Genomic DNA, 14,109 nt, shown 5'->3' with positions numbered 1-14,109 from the left:
AAACCCTGAGGGTCCCTTTTTTATCATATTTTCCATTTCACTGTATGTGGCATGGGTGAATAATCATTAGATTTCTTTAACTTGATAACTTGTTTAAACTTGTTATACCGGTACTTTATTTCTTAAAGTATTAAATTGCATTAACCTTTCTTTGGACAAAATAATGTTGAGAACAATAAGACATGACATGACATGACATCAGGCGGTCACTTAGTTTATTAAGTTAACAGGTAACACTGCCTGGTGAATGAAGTGGTTTATGAAACACTTAAAGTGTGATCGATATTTGAAGATAGGTTAAGTGCAATTTACCATATTCAATAGATTTACTGCAAGCTGCTAATGGTGAGCTGGTTGAGACATGTCAATAAAATTAGTCAAAGGATAAGGTGGATACTTAATTCAGGTTGAATTCAAAGCACTTATAAAAACTGTATGCTTGCTATATCAATATTGTTCATTCCTCTCTTAATGATCAACAGTTTACATATAATTGATCCAGTCAAGCATTATACACTCAAGCAATGAGTTAGCGGACTGTTATATCTCTTTATATAACAGCCATGACATTCTGACACACTTGCAAAGACAACATTATGAATGTGTGTCAAGTTAATCATGTTTTGTCTTCTGGCTGGAAAACGATAAACAATCAAAGTAGCATTAATTCATATGTATAGTTCCGTAAGATTGCACTCTTATATAGGTATAGGTGTTTGGTAGTATAGGTGTTTGCCATATTTTGAGGCCTGTTTTCCCCAAAGGGGTTTGGTTAATTTGCCTTCTCATTTAGGCCCTCATTTTCTCTTGCATCTGTCCTCAGCACAGACATCATTACGTCTTTTACTCCACTTCAGTCCTGTTGCAGAACAGTGAATAAATGGACCTGTAGCTCTCAACAATGTCTTATCATCTGTGAACGCAGAAGCCAGGGAAACATCTAGTTGCAAAGAGAAATGAATCAACAACAGCACAGGAAGAGGGATATCCATATAGTCACATTCATTTGAATACTTCGATCCCTTAGTGCGTCAACATCGATTGATATTCTGGAATTCTTTCACCCCTGTTTTGCACCATTTCGTATGACTCACCTCCATAATAATAGAGCATAGCAAGGCCAGCAGCAAAGCTGAAACAGCTCAGAAAGAACATAGGTCCTACAATGACGGAGAGAGAAGTAAATTATACTTTTGCACAATGCAAGCTAAATGAACAAAATGTGTCTGTGGGACCTACACACAAGGCCACATGTTGGAGTGGTTAGCATAGCTCAAAAATCAGCTTGACCACTTTAACAGTGTACATCCGTGACATTGTGATGTTTTTTCAAAGAAATGCGTGAAAAGAATGGAAAGCTTTTGAACATTCTGAAATATTTTAACAACACAAATCTTGTATGGGGTCCATGGCACAAAGTATTTTCAGGTGGGGGCATGCAGGCATATAAATCAATTTGGAGGTCCTTGACATGAAAATGTTGGAGAACCACTGGCCCAGAACAAGTGCAACAGCACAGTAGCACGCACAGAATGAGCGGCTTCTCTTTTCTTTGTGCAAGTCTCGTGATTTGGGAGCAAATGCCTCATTAGCGCCAAGGAACGACGAATGACCCAGTTCCCTGACTGACATTAACCTTTGACCTATTATTTTATTTATATAAATAAAATAATATATAAATAATATAAATTACAACCACTTCAAACACAAATATACAAACACATATGCAGTAAAAGTAAACAATAATAAAAATATACACTATATTTGAAGCAACCTGCACTTCAAATATAAAAGCACGCTTTAAAAAAGCTAAATGTATGTGGGCGTAACTACTATAAGGCATATAAGCTAAATATGTATTTTCTGTTCATCATTGGTATAAAAGAAGCACAGCACTATAGAGAATCAGTTTTTCCCATTGCTATTGTTCCTGTTTTTGTTTTTTTCTGTTCTTTTTTTCCCTTCTATTATTTGAATCATTAATAAGGTGGGCATAATAAGCTTCGGCTTCAGCCCAAACCTTTTCAATCAAACTGTAATTCTGTAACCCTCATTCTGAAATGTACTGTACTGTAAATGACTGAGATAAATAAACTAACTAACTAACTAACCTAGTAGATGTACCACTAGGCTCATGTAGCCAGACGACCGGAGATCTCCGCTTATACGTCTGGAGACATCTGACATTCAATGAAGGTAATAAAACAGGGTCGAAACAGTTCCGAGTTTTAAAGAATTGCATGGTAGAACCTATGCAAAGACGGTCCTATTCAATTTAGATGTCGTCAGCAGTGGTCGGCAGTAACTATAAGTACCTTTACTTTGAATACCACAATGGATTGACTTTGTCCGCCGCTGGTCACCACATGTATCGGCGGGAGGAGAGCTCCAATAGCGTTGCCAGGCGAGACTAACGTACAGTAGACTAACGTACATTAGACTAACGTACAGTACCACTGACTGTTTAAAGGAATGTGGGACAGAGGCAGATGATTTGGAAGGGAGCCACACGTGAGCTCAATTGACCCACAAAACCACAGCACTGAATGTAATTGGACCATGAATGGTAGTGCGGTGCAGCGCAATGGGGCCTGCAGAGGGGACGTTTTGGGGTTAAAAGGTTCAGCAGACAAATACGTTTAGTGAGGAACAAAGCTTGCTTCGGCTTAAAGAGGCTTATTTGAGGCTGCAGATAAGATCAGAGAGGGGTACAGAGGTTCCACCTCCCACCCACGCGAACATGCGAGCATGCACGCACGCACACTCTCTCTCTCTCTCTCACACACACACACACACACACACACACACACACACACACACACACACACACACACACACACACACACACACACACACACACACACACACACACACACACACACTTACAACTGCAGACAGCACATTATGATTACACATCCATACCTTAGAATTATATATGTTTTGTTTTTGTGTTGTCATTCATACACATTATTTATTTGGTTATGTATTTTTTTCTTGGCTATTACCTTAAGGCCTGATTATATCACTAGTATAACTTTACTTCCTCATTTGAGATGAAACAAGATGGTACAGTAAGAAGAAATATGGGAAATAGAGCAGATATACCGTTATTGTTAAGCACATATCTCTGTCGGTGGACTGCCACAGTCTTCGTCCTTTTTGGGTCGGCCATCTCTAGGAGTTGGAAGATAAATGTTAGTTAGTAAGAAACACATAATGTAACTTGTGCAATATCCAACATACCGGATGAACTATATGTCCAGGGATCTTAGATACGATTAAGGCTGATTTATAAATGTATGGGCTGTTATTGTGCTAGTATGGGAAACTGTAGAGAAGAGATGTATAGTGTGATTCGCAGAATGTGCCGTAGGATTGTTTACATTGGATAGACTGGATAAAGTTTTTAAACAGATGCAGAAACCTGGTGACACTACTCTAGTAATATGACACAGGAGCCTATTTGTAGTCGAATAGAAGGAGAAATATTTGTCAGCCCCAAAGAAACCCAAAAGATTGTGTTTTGGGGATATTTGCACAACTAACTGACCAAAAAACAAACAAACAAACAAACCCAAAACACACTGAACCCTGGATATCTGTGCGGTCCCGGGACCTGTGAGTGAAGCCTATACCTTCACATCTACTTGTCAGTGTTTTCGAACCCCTACTCTAAACAGCATTGTACCTCTGAGTGTGATTCTAGAGGGCAGGCTACAGTAAACATCTTCAGCATGGATGTGAAGACCTCTGTAGAATTCCTGACATGCCTCGTCACCCTCCCTCTGCAGGTGACTTAGCAGCTCAGACAATCGCATCTCAGTGGCCATGATCAGGTTCCTGAACTGTATGTAGGGGGTGAAATAGGACACAAATAAATATATTTCATTTTGTACTTTCTAAATGTAAAACAATTATAATAATACCGATGCACAAGCTCACAAGACATCGCGAAATTACGTGATGCAGTACTTTTACATCGGCTATATTAACAATTTCTTTACATCTTTTTTTTCGCATGACATGCGAAAAGATCTGTTTTTCGATGAGCGACACCATCGTGTGATAGAGAATATTTTTTAAGAATGCAACATGGATCACGTCCAACCCAGAAGTTATCTCAACTGCTTTTTGCATTGGGTTTTATGTAAATAAAGAAAATAAGCTCAAATCTGTGTGACATGACAACACAACATTTTATATATAGGTAAGTTGGGTATAACTAACTTTATTCCTAAAACAATCCCTACTGTATGTTAAAAAAGCATAGGGGGCCTAGGCCGGCCGAGCGGCCCAGGCACCTAGGCTGGTAATTCAGCCTGACAGCGTGTCGCGGGTTCGAGTCCTGGTCCCGATGACCTTTGCTGCGTGTCATCTCCCATCTCTCTCCCCCTTTCCTGTCAGCCTACTGTTAATCTATCAATAAAGGCAAAAAAGCCCCAAAAATATATCTTAATTAAAAAAAAAGCATAGGGGTCTATAGGCCCCCTATCCTTTTCCCCCTCTATACCAAAATAACTTTGTCCCGACTCCCAGAATAGAGAGGCCTAGGGAGGGAAATGGAGGACCCTTATATGAACAGGTCTAGAAGATTTTGTACTTTCCTTGAACTGTACGAATTCTGCAAACTGTCAATAACAATCAATCAAAACGGTTCATCTGGTTAAGGATGTTTGTTGGAGCCATCCCATTTGTCAGCAATTTGAGCAGCCATGTGTTAAATGAATCACCCTGTGGGCTTCTTTGTCACTGAGGATCTGAGGATGGATTCTGTTCAGCTGCAGGACCAGTCTGTCCACCAGGTCAGTGTCCATCCGCTGGTCCGAGCACAGGAACTCAGAGTCCCGCTGGAGCCGCTCTTGATAGCCATCCAAGTCTGTCCAGGGAAAACCGAAACTATGAGGTAAGTGAGGACAGAATTAAGGGCCCAATTCCAATGGTTCACTAACTTGGTGCACTTTATTCACGTAAAGTCCTCTAGCCTAGGGCTTGAGGGCTGTCCTGCTTGAAATCGGTAAGTCAGTGAGGGCCTTTATGCACACTTTGCGAAAGTCCACATCTATTCAGACTTTGGATAAGAGAGTAACTGCACAGTTCATAGCGTTACCAGGCAGGGGAATTCTCCAAACTCCAATCATTTTAGTATGCAATATTGCATTGCGGTTATCACGTCAACAAAGAGCAGTGCTTTCTCACCATTCTCAAAGGAAATGAGGTATAAAAAGGGACACGACACTAAGTAAATACAGAACAGATTATGGAAATACATTTTAACAGTATCAAGTTCATCTAAAGTCCTTGTAGAAAACGTGTATAGTGTTTAAGTGGATATACTAGCTGTTTGTGGGGAAGCTCAGTTTGTGTCAGATATGTGTCACTGATAATATGGACCACAGATTTGGACCCTCTTGTAAACAAGCGTAATGCTTTATCAGTGTGTCATTGACAGTAACAGTCTTTGAATTGAGTTGTGCTTTCATGTGAAATGTAACCATTCTGCAAAATGTTAATAAATACTTAATCAAACCAATCAATCATCAATCTATGTAAAGCGGCTTGGATATAAATGCACCATTTAAAACGGATAACTGGCGCTATCTTCTGGCGGCACTGAGAACAACAAGGGAATGTGCGTTCTCTGAAGTCTGTTACTAATGGTTCTGACGAGTTACCAAATTTCTCCCGATTTATTTATAGTTGGAGAGGGGAAATCGACTCGCTGTGAAATGTGACACTGCTATTGAGGTAATGCCCAAAACCAAACTCTGAGTTTGAAGCTCAAATGACATGACAGTAAAAATCTAAGATTAAACAAGTGAGTGAAAGTGAGTGAATTCTGTTTTGTTTCAACAATATAGCTGCCTCAAATCATGCCATGGTGACTGTCTAAAAATATATGAATACTACTGGAGTCACTCTGGGCTACTTCTACTCAGAGAGTGGACTTACAGAGTGCCGTAAAGTGTCAACACACCAACCTGTCATGCCGATCAACTTTTTAATCGATCGCCTCAGGCAGCCTGCCTTCCCCGCCGGGTAGAGTTAGACCGGCATAGAGTATAATAACTCTATGAGTTAGACTCTATGGAGTAGATGGAGCCATGGAGTAGTAGATAGATTCAGTAGAACGTCCAGCTCTTCCTAATGGCACGACCTGTTAGCCTCTGACGCCACCCTGCGGTACGTATAGGCTACGTCTATCCGTGACATGAGTCGCACTTACATCAAGGCATTATTTTCATTCTCTCACCATGCCATACTCTCACCACTCACTCACTCGCTCAGTGACTTACACACACACACACACACACACACACACACACACACACACACACACACACACACACACACACACACACACACACACACACACACACACACACACACGCACGCACACACGTTCTATTCATAGGATAGGTTCTACTCCCATCCAATGTCACTGCTTCATTTAGAAGTTATATTCAACTTCAAGTGAATTGTTGACCTCATGCAGTAACAGCTAGCTTCAATTTATAAATCACATATTATTGTTGTTTTAATGTTTAGCTGTCTTTCTTTCTCTCTGCCAATGGTGACAGAGAGAGGGTGCTAAAACCAGAACATTCACACATTCACACAATAGCAGAAAGAGAAGTATAGTATATTCAGAGGGTGGTGCAGATGGCCGTGCGCATAATGGGCACATAATGGGAGGTGAGCTTCATCTCCCCAGGAATCGTATGAGAAGTGATATGTGGTCAAAGCTCACTATATCGGCCTGGGCCATGGCTTAGTGGTCCAGGCACCTTGGCTGGCAATCCAGTCTGGCAGTGTGCCGCAGGTTTGACCCCCGATCCCGACGGCCTTCATTGCATGTCTTCCCCCTATCTCTCTTCCCATTACCTGCCAGCCTACTGTCTGTCCCTCCATAAAAAATATATATGGCGAAAGCCAAAAAAACAAACATTTAAAAGCTCACTATATCATCAAGGATGTTCACCACCACCCCAGTCACATCTGTTCAAGCTGCTACACAACCACACTCTGAAGAAGACTTAATATGAAGTAAAAGTACCAGAAGGATTTCAGAGTGCTGGCTATTTCTTACTTAGGCTACTGTGTTTCTACAGGCGACCTCTACCGCAGTATCAAGGGCCAGACCACAAGATTTCTGAACCGTTTCCATTGAAAAGGTTACACAGCATTACTTTAAGTTACAACGCCACAATTGGTTTCTATTATGATCTATCCATTTATTACTTACTTACTCCAAGCACACATCGCAAACAGCAAATGAGAAACTATTTACATCTCATGTCACGTCACACAGGAGACAGAGCAAACACCTATAACCTTAGCCTCACGTTGCGATACGCATGCATATATGCAATAGAGGCAGGTGAAGTGTGGCTGCGCCAGGCTACTATAACCTATAACCACCTTGGTCTTGGACATATTTAATTAAGACCACTCACAGCATTTGCAACTGTCGCAAAAAACAAGTTTAGTGCCAGCATTTCTGGAGGTAGGTAATTCCGTTGGAGCATTGATAGAAGGATTTCAGATTTTTATTGATGAGATGTAGCATCTAATTTTCATCAAACATGCAGTACACAGATACAAACAGAAATACAAATACATGTATACACAAATAGTTTGCTCACCCTCTTCCACCTACACCACCACATAATACACAATGGAGATACAGTCACAGTGCAAATATTTCAGTGTCATACTTGGTTACAGTCAGGTTAGAAGCACAGACAAGTTGAGTCTAGATGTGAATGTAAGGAGGTCCTGATCGAAGCTACTAAATGATGAGATGGATCTAAGAGATAGGGGCAGGTTGTCCAATCGAATGGGGCTTTGTAGCAGAAAGACCTCCGCCCAACCACATTGGAGATTTTGGGGAGTAAGGGTATTGTAGATGTCTTAGTGGATAGGATGAGGTAGACTGAGTCAGGTACTGCTTCAAGTAAGCTGGGCACATAAAATAAATGCATTTATAAATGAAGAGAAACCAGTGTAGTTGCCGTCTTGATTTAGGCTGCAGCCAATTGAGTGATTTATTTTGTACATGAGGCAAGGAGTTGGAGTCTTCCTCATTTATATAGAGGCCATCAGGCATCCCTACAGAAGGCTGCTACTGTCAAGTGCAACAGTGGTGGTGGCCGCAGCAACTGCAGCAGTAGTGGTGGTGGTGGCGGCTGCAGACAGGTGGACAGGGGAATCTGACAAACAAATAATATGTTAAAAGTAGAAAAGGGATTTTCCTGTGAAGTCTTATTGTTGTGTGGTGATTCAATTATGTTTTTATTGTGTTTACCTGAATCCAAAAGATAACGCAGATGGTTGATGAGAGGGTACTTCTTGTCCTGTCCGCACATTTCTCCAAAAAAGTCATCCAGGTCAATACTCCATACAGAGGCTCCCCCAAAATGGTTGTCCTTCAGGTACTTCACCTGTACAATAGTAATTGAACACAACAATACATTTTATATCTAATGCTGCACATAAAAACCACACACTTTTAATCATTTTTGACTGAATTATAATTAAATTCAGTATGTAGCTAGTATCATCACTGCTATCAACTCATGATATTATAGGTTTTAGGTACATTTAGTTATTTTATCAAGCTTAGCTTTTGTTGAATTATTGCGATTTACAACTTCAGTCTTTGATGAAAACAGTAAGAGACAGAAGACGTAATGTCAAGTAATACATTTATTATCTCAGAAAGAATAAATCATTTAATAATTACAAAAATAAATTACTTCTGATAATGACAAAATATTGATGTCTTGTTTGAGAATGTGTAGTTTGCATCATAATTGTTTTTGCTGTATGTTACCTTGTTTGTAAAACTTCTTCTGTTTTCAAATCCCACCCATTCGTTGTCTTTGGTTGCAAAAGGCACCATTTGCTTGTCAATCCAGTGTAAATTGGATCGTCGGAAGTTGATACATATCTGTTGGAAGAATGAAAATCTTAGATCCAAAAGATGTGACAAGACAATGCAGTGTAATACCTCTCTCTTCATTCAATATTTTCATCAATATTAACTGCAGTGAGTATTACTAGTAATAGGCTATGAGTTCAGTATTATTTTAGTATTAGTATTATATATTGACTATATCTTATGATTCTAAGATCAAAATGGACACTTTGTTGCTACCCTTATAGAAATTCAATATTCACGAACCTCAAAATAAGACAAGAATCCAGCTTCTTCTGTATAGTATCCAGCAGAGCCAGGACTGGTAGCTGGTGACCCGACACAAGCATCTGCTGAAGATGTGTTAAATGTGATTCCATATGTAGCAAAACCAAGCATGAGTTTTTCAGCAGGAGCTCCTTGTTCTTTCCAGTATTTCATAGCAAAGTCCTGAGGAGGAATTTAGATACACAATAATTTGCCATGTAGGTAAGGTGTAAAAACCCCATTGAGGTTAACAATCTAAACATATACTTTGTGTCAAGTACTGTTCTGCACATGATTATTTGTTCTGCATACTGGAAAGAAAGTATTTTTGAGTTCTGAGATTTTTACTCACCACATTTTTAGTATTGTTCTTTTCTGAAGAACTGTCGTACAGAGGACTGAAGTGGCCAGTGAATGGCTCCCATGGTCCATGGAAGTTATAAGTCATGACATTAATAAAGTCAAGGTACCTGTTATATACAATGACACAGAGTTATGGATGACAAAATACATGTTGCATTTGGAATGAAGAGCTTATTAGAAAATACCTTGTCACAACATGAACTCACATAGAAATGTTAAAAATATCATAACCACTGTCAATGTATTCCTTCTCAGCAGCAACTGCAGCTGAGAGCAGCAGTCTTGGTCTTGCGGTTTGGACTCCTTCCTTCTCAAAGGCAGCATGCAATTCCTACATCCAAATAGAAAATGTGTGATAAACCGCCTATAAATTATGCAATTCTTTAGGACACGAAGGGACACAGGCAGACAGACACATCGAGAAACAGAGATGGGCATACAAGGACACAGGCAGGCAGACAGACAGACAGACAGATAGACACAGAACTCTCTATGGGTATAAAACATACGCTGACAGACAGACGGGTACATTGGGTCTGATAATTGGTGTACTACAGGTACTACAGGTGTAAGTGTAATGTAATGTAATATGTGGCGATTTTCACTACTTAAACATTTGTTTACAAATATATTGACATTCTTTGATTCTCTTTGATTTCGGCATGAAATTACTAAAAATAAATATTGAATAATTTTCAATTCATGAAAAGTTTTGCTTTTCTGCGAATGTTTTTTCAAAATGTTTTGAAATAACAATAATCAAAAACAAAATTAGGAAACTACAGATAAAGGGATGTATACAAATGTGTCTGAGACCCACAAATGGGTCCTGACCCACTGTTTGGGAACCAGTGCTCTAGCAGACCTTGCAGAGCAGGGTGAACCCCTCCTTGTCCTCTTCCCCAGGAAACTCCCAGTCCAAGTCTAGCCCATCAAAATCATGCTGTCTCAAGAAATCAATGGCCGACGTGATGAATACCTGGCGGGTGGAATTGGATTCAACCATTATGCCAAATCTACAGAGGCATAAAACAACAGAACAAACACTTCAACTGTTAATGATTTTCTTGCTTCACAGCTAGATGAATTGTATTATCCAACAACACCCTTATGAATATTCATATAGTGCTGAAGTATTTGAACTCACTGTGTAGAAGATCTTAAATCCCACCCTTCAACAGCAAGCAGAGTTTTCAGCTCAGGGTTGCTGCAAAGTACAAAGTAGACAATTATGAATATATGAATTTATTATTTCCCCCAAATTAAATACATTTAAACTTTTGTTTGGGAGGGGGTGGGGTGAACTATAAAGTGGCATGCTGCAGAGCACATATCTCTGTCTGTGTGTTGCAACCGTCAGGATCTGAGGAAGCTGCGGTTGGAAATAGCATTTGTACAACTGGCGCTCTATACAGGCAGTGGGCACCTCAAAGCAACTGATGCCAATTTGTGATACCAATATTTGGGGTTGAGTGCGTAATATTAAAGAAGTATGTTGGGACTCGGGAGTGGCTTATTGTCGGTATCGGCTGGTAACACGCGGTTACAAATGCGCTTAGACCCCTGGGAGATCGATTGTAGAATGAATATCTTGTGATTACAAGTTAACTAATGAGTCTTCTATGTGATGTTATTGTGAGAATAACATTGTATTTGACCATTAACCCCTAGCTGTTATGATCTGCTAGGGCCTAGCAGATCATCTTTTGCTGCACAGTCAGCCACTGAGGAGACTAGACATACAAGGCCTGTTCCTGTTATGTAAACACAGATCCAAGTTGTATACCATGCTTTTATGATATAGGCTCCTCCCGTTCATTTTGGATGCCAGTTACAGGCAAAGGTATATCAAAACCCTTTCTGACACTTAGGTGCTGTCTACACGAGGATGTATTCTGCGTTATCCGCTTAAGTACTTAGCCGATCTGCCCTTAATTCTGCCACATGGAGACAACGTTTTGGGGGACTTAACCGAGGACTTGTTTGTGCATTTGTTCATGAAGTGCATGGTTTATTTCACCATGGTATCACAGCTATTTTATATTTGCACATGATGTCTATAAATCTCTTCTCCGAAAATAGCCGATCTGCAGCCTGTGAGCTTGTAGGAGAACAGATATAAATGATCGTCGGTTTAATAATAGTCGGTTTGCACCCACACAGATGTGATGTAATAAACATGGGTCAGGAGATATGTCTGCAGATTTTCACTATGGAGGCATTACATGTTCTCTGACTCAACAAAGCCATTGATTCACATGTAAAGCGTGCGGGTATAATGTCAGCATGAGGCCGATTTAAAAAATATGGGTTACTACTACTAGAGTGCCTTCCTTGGCCTACTGGCAGTGTGCATGCAAAGTTTGATGCTGATCGGTACAACAGTTTCCTATATTAGCTCTAGTCTGCGGCTGTGCGTATGCATAGATTCACATTTCACACACACAACAGATTCACACACACGCGCGCGCGCGCACGCACGCACGCACGCACGCACGCACGCACACACACACACACACACACACACACACACACACACACACACACACACACACACACACACACACACACGCAGTCCACACACACGCAGACAGACAGACACACAAAACATAATCTCGAAGGAAATGTAACATTTTAACTTTACTCAAGAATTTTCTTTGGGTCATTTCTCATTTGTTCAACAAATACCACAAACAAGATAGGAAGGTTTCAATTAGTAATGTTGTCTGACTACTGTACATCTATTTGTCTCATTGTAACATTGTCATACTTCTAATTCAAATCTGCTAGCATGTAGAGAACAACTCACCGACGTTTGATTCCATTGAAGTCCTTGAAGAGATTATCCCACGTAAAAGTGGCCAGCTGGTTGGTTTGGTTGATGGTTACAAAGGCGTAGATCAGGTGTGTACACAGGTGGGGGTCAATGTTAGCAGGCAGGTATCTGCCAGCGCCAGGTCTATACTGGGCCCAGTTGGTGAAGTAACACAGCAGTGGTTTTCTGGGTGACACTTTTAAAACAAAAAACTAAACATAAGTATAACAGAAATGCAATGTATTTCCTCTTGCTTATTGATTCATTATTAATTTTGTACCCTATTCTTATATTGCTGCATTCTAAAATGGTTCATACATTAGTAACATTACACATTGTACACATTGTTATGATTTGTCCTGGCAGAGAAAGTACAAGCAAGGCCGATAATAGAGAAAAGAAAACAACAGATGGATTTCATATCATGGCATATATGTCCTGGGATACTGTGTCGTGATAAAAGCATTGAACGATGGCCATGGCATCAAGTGTATCAATATGCTTATGCAGATGAGTGAATGGGCGGGAACCCCCTTTGGTGTTTTAACTAAGCATTATGTTATACTTTAGCTATTGAAAAATAGCAGATCTACAAGCTCATATAGCTCGAGCTTGTAGGTCTGCTATTTATTTTAAATCGTGAAAATGCGGCACAAATCTTTGAATATATATTCTTTCAGATGACTTTTTTTTATTTCGATGTCAGGCCTAAATGGGTTAACTGGTCGAGCAAATTATTGTCAATCCTATATCATAACAACATAGCCTATCCTGTCCTGTCTGAAGAACTCTGCATTTAAGCTTCAAGACTTCTCTAATGAGATTATTAAATTAAATTAAATGGATTGAATGAATGGACACATACCCACTTGAAGACAGATTAAAAGGCTTAGTCCTAAAAGGAGAAAATCTGTTTTAGTAACTGCACCATACTCAGACTGTTAAAGGGATATTAGATTTAATTTGATTAACAATGATCAGTGAGATTTCCGCTAATTCCACCTACCAGCAACGATGGTTAATCGAGCCATGTTTTTTTATTACACCGGGTGCTTCTTTTGATAGTGGTCTGAACTGAAATAATGAAAGGAGTATGATTAATCCTTTTGAGGTTTCATTATAACCATTTATTTTTTTAGTGCAGTAGGCTACATGATAACTATTACAAGAGCCATTACCATGCTTTCTTATCTACTTGCCATGGACATTTTTGTCAAATTTCTATTTTTGACACAAACAAATGGATAATTCTGATTTATGTTTAACATCATATTGCCAATAATTTGATAACAACAGCATGAAAAATATGTTATGTGCTAATAAATAAAAGGAGTCGTGACGTACCTGTTTCTTAGTGAAGGACTGGTCCTCCGGGCCTTCTGAGACAACTGGCATCATCTCTGTGGTTTATAAAGAGGCAGATAGAGGATATAGAGGCAGGGTCAATGACTGCATTCCAGCAAGGTCAAATCCAAGACAAGATATTCCAGTGCTATGTTTTGTATTAGCCTGTAGTAGTGACTGACTACTAGTGAGCCATGAAACATAACAGAAAAATACAATACCAATTGATATGATTGAAGTCTAGAAAAAATAGATAGTTAGTGATATAATTAGAACAATTGTCATACCTTCTTCTTTCGTGTATCGTCGTCATATGTCCAGCTCAGTGTCACAAAGCCACGCCATTGTCTCTGGCCCCACGTGGAAGAGGCCAGCCTCTGAAGGAGGTCTGTAGAGAGGACAG

The 14,109-nt window shown here is 39.8% G+C and overlaps 2 protein-coding genes across 4 annotated transcripts; both read right to left on the bottom strand.

Annotated features, from left to right (window-relative positions):
• Nucleotides 1-6,248, bottom strand: LOC308315580 (caspase recruitment domain-containing protein 19-like). Of its 3 annotated transcripts, none has more exons than XM_080763631.1 (7): nucleotides 6,082-6,248; nucleotides 5,979-6,048; nucleotides 4,731-4,876; nucleotides 3,689-3,845; nucleotides 3,106-3,174; nucleotides 1,095-1,160; nucleotides 1-940 (listed from the first exon to the last, which is right to left on the bottom strand). In XM_080763631.1, exons 2-7 carry the CDS (start codon nucleotides 5,983-5,985, stop codon nucleotides 798-800), a joined length of 588 nt encoding a protein of 195 aa, XP_080619757.1. In that variant the 5' UTR covers nucleotides 5,986-6,048; nucleotides 6,082-6,248; the 3' UTR covers nucleotides 1-797. The 3 variants fall into 3 exon arrangements, with proteins under 3 accessions (XP_080619757.1, XP_080619758.1, XP_080619759.1); XM_080763632.1 differs by having other exon boundaries at nucleotides 1-913; XM_080763633.1 differs by lacking the exon at nucleotides 1,095-1,160 and having other exon boundaries at nucleotides 1-913.
• Nucleotides 6,249-8,109: 1,861 nt separating this feature from the next.
• On the bottom strand, nucleotides 8,110-13,760 carry LOC308315108 (acidic mammalian chitinase-like; the record flags this gene model as incomplete). The annotated part of the gene is made up of 8 exons (XM_080762944.1): nucleotides 8,110-8,210; nucleotides 8,306-8,441; nucleotides 9,185-9,367; nucleotides 9,537-9,654; nucleotides 10,432-10,563; nucleotides 10,695-10,754; nucleotides 12,357-12,574; nucleotides 13,707-13,760. The coding sequence occupies 8 exons, from the start codon at nucleotides 13,758-13,760 to the stop codon at nucleotides 8,110-8,112; spliced, it is 1,002 nt and encodes a 333-aa protein (XP_080619070.1).
• Nucleotides 13,761-14,109: the final 349 nt, after the last annotated feature.

Source organism: Protomyctophum bolini (assembly GCF_963924005.1).
Source record: "Protomyctophum bolini genome assembly, chromosome: 5".
NCBI classification, from domain to species: domain Eukaryota; kingdom Metazoa; phylum Chordata; class Actinopteri; order Myctophiformes; family Myctophidae; genus Protomyctophum; species Protomyctophum bolini.
The sequence above is the reverse complement of the archived record's forward strand: the minus strand, read 5'-3'. Positions and strand labels throughout refer to the sequence as shown.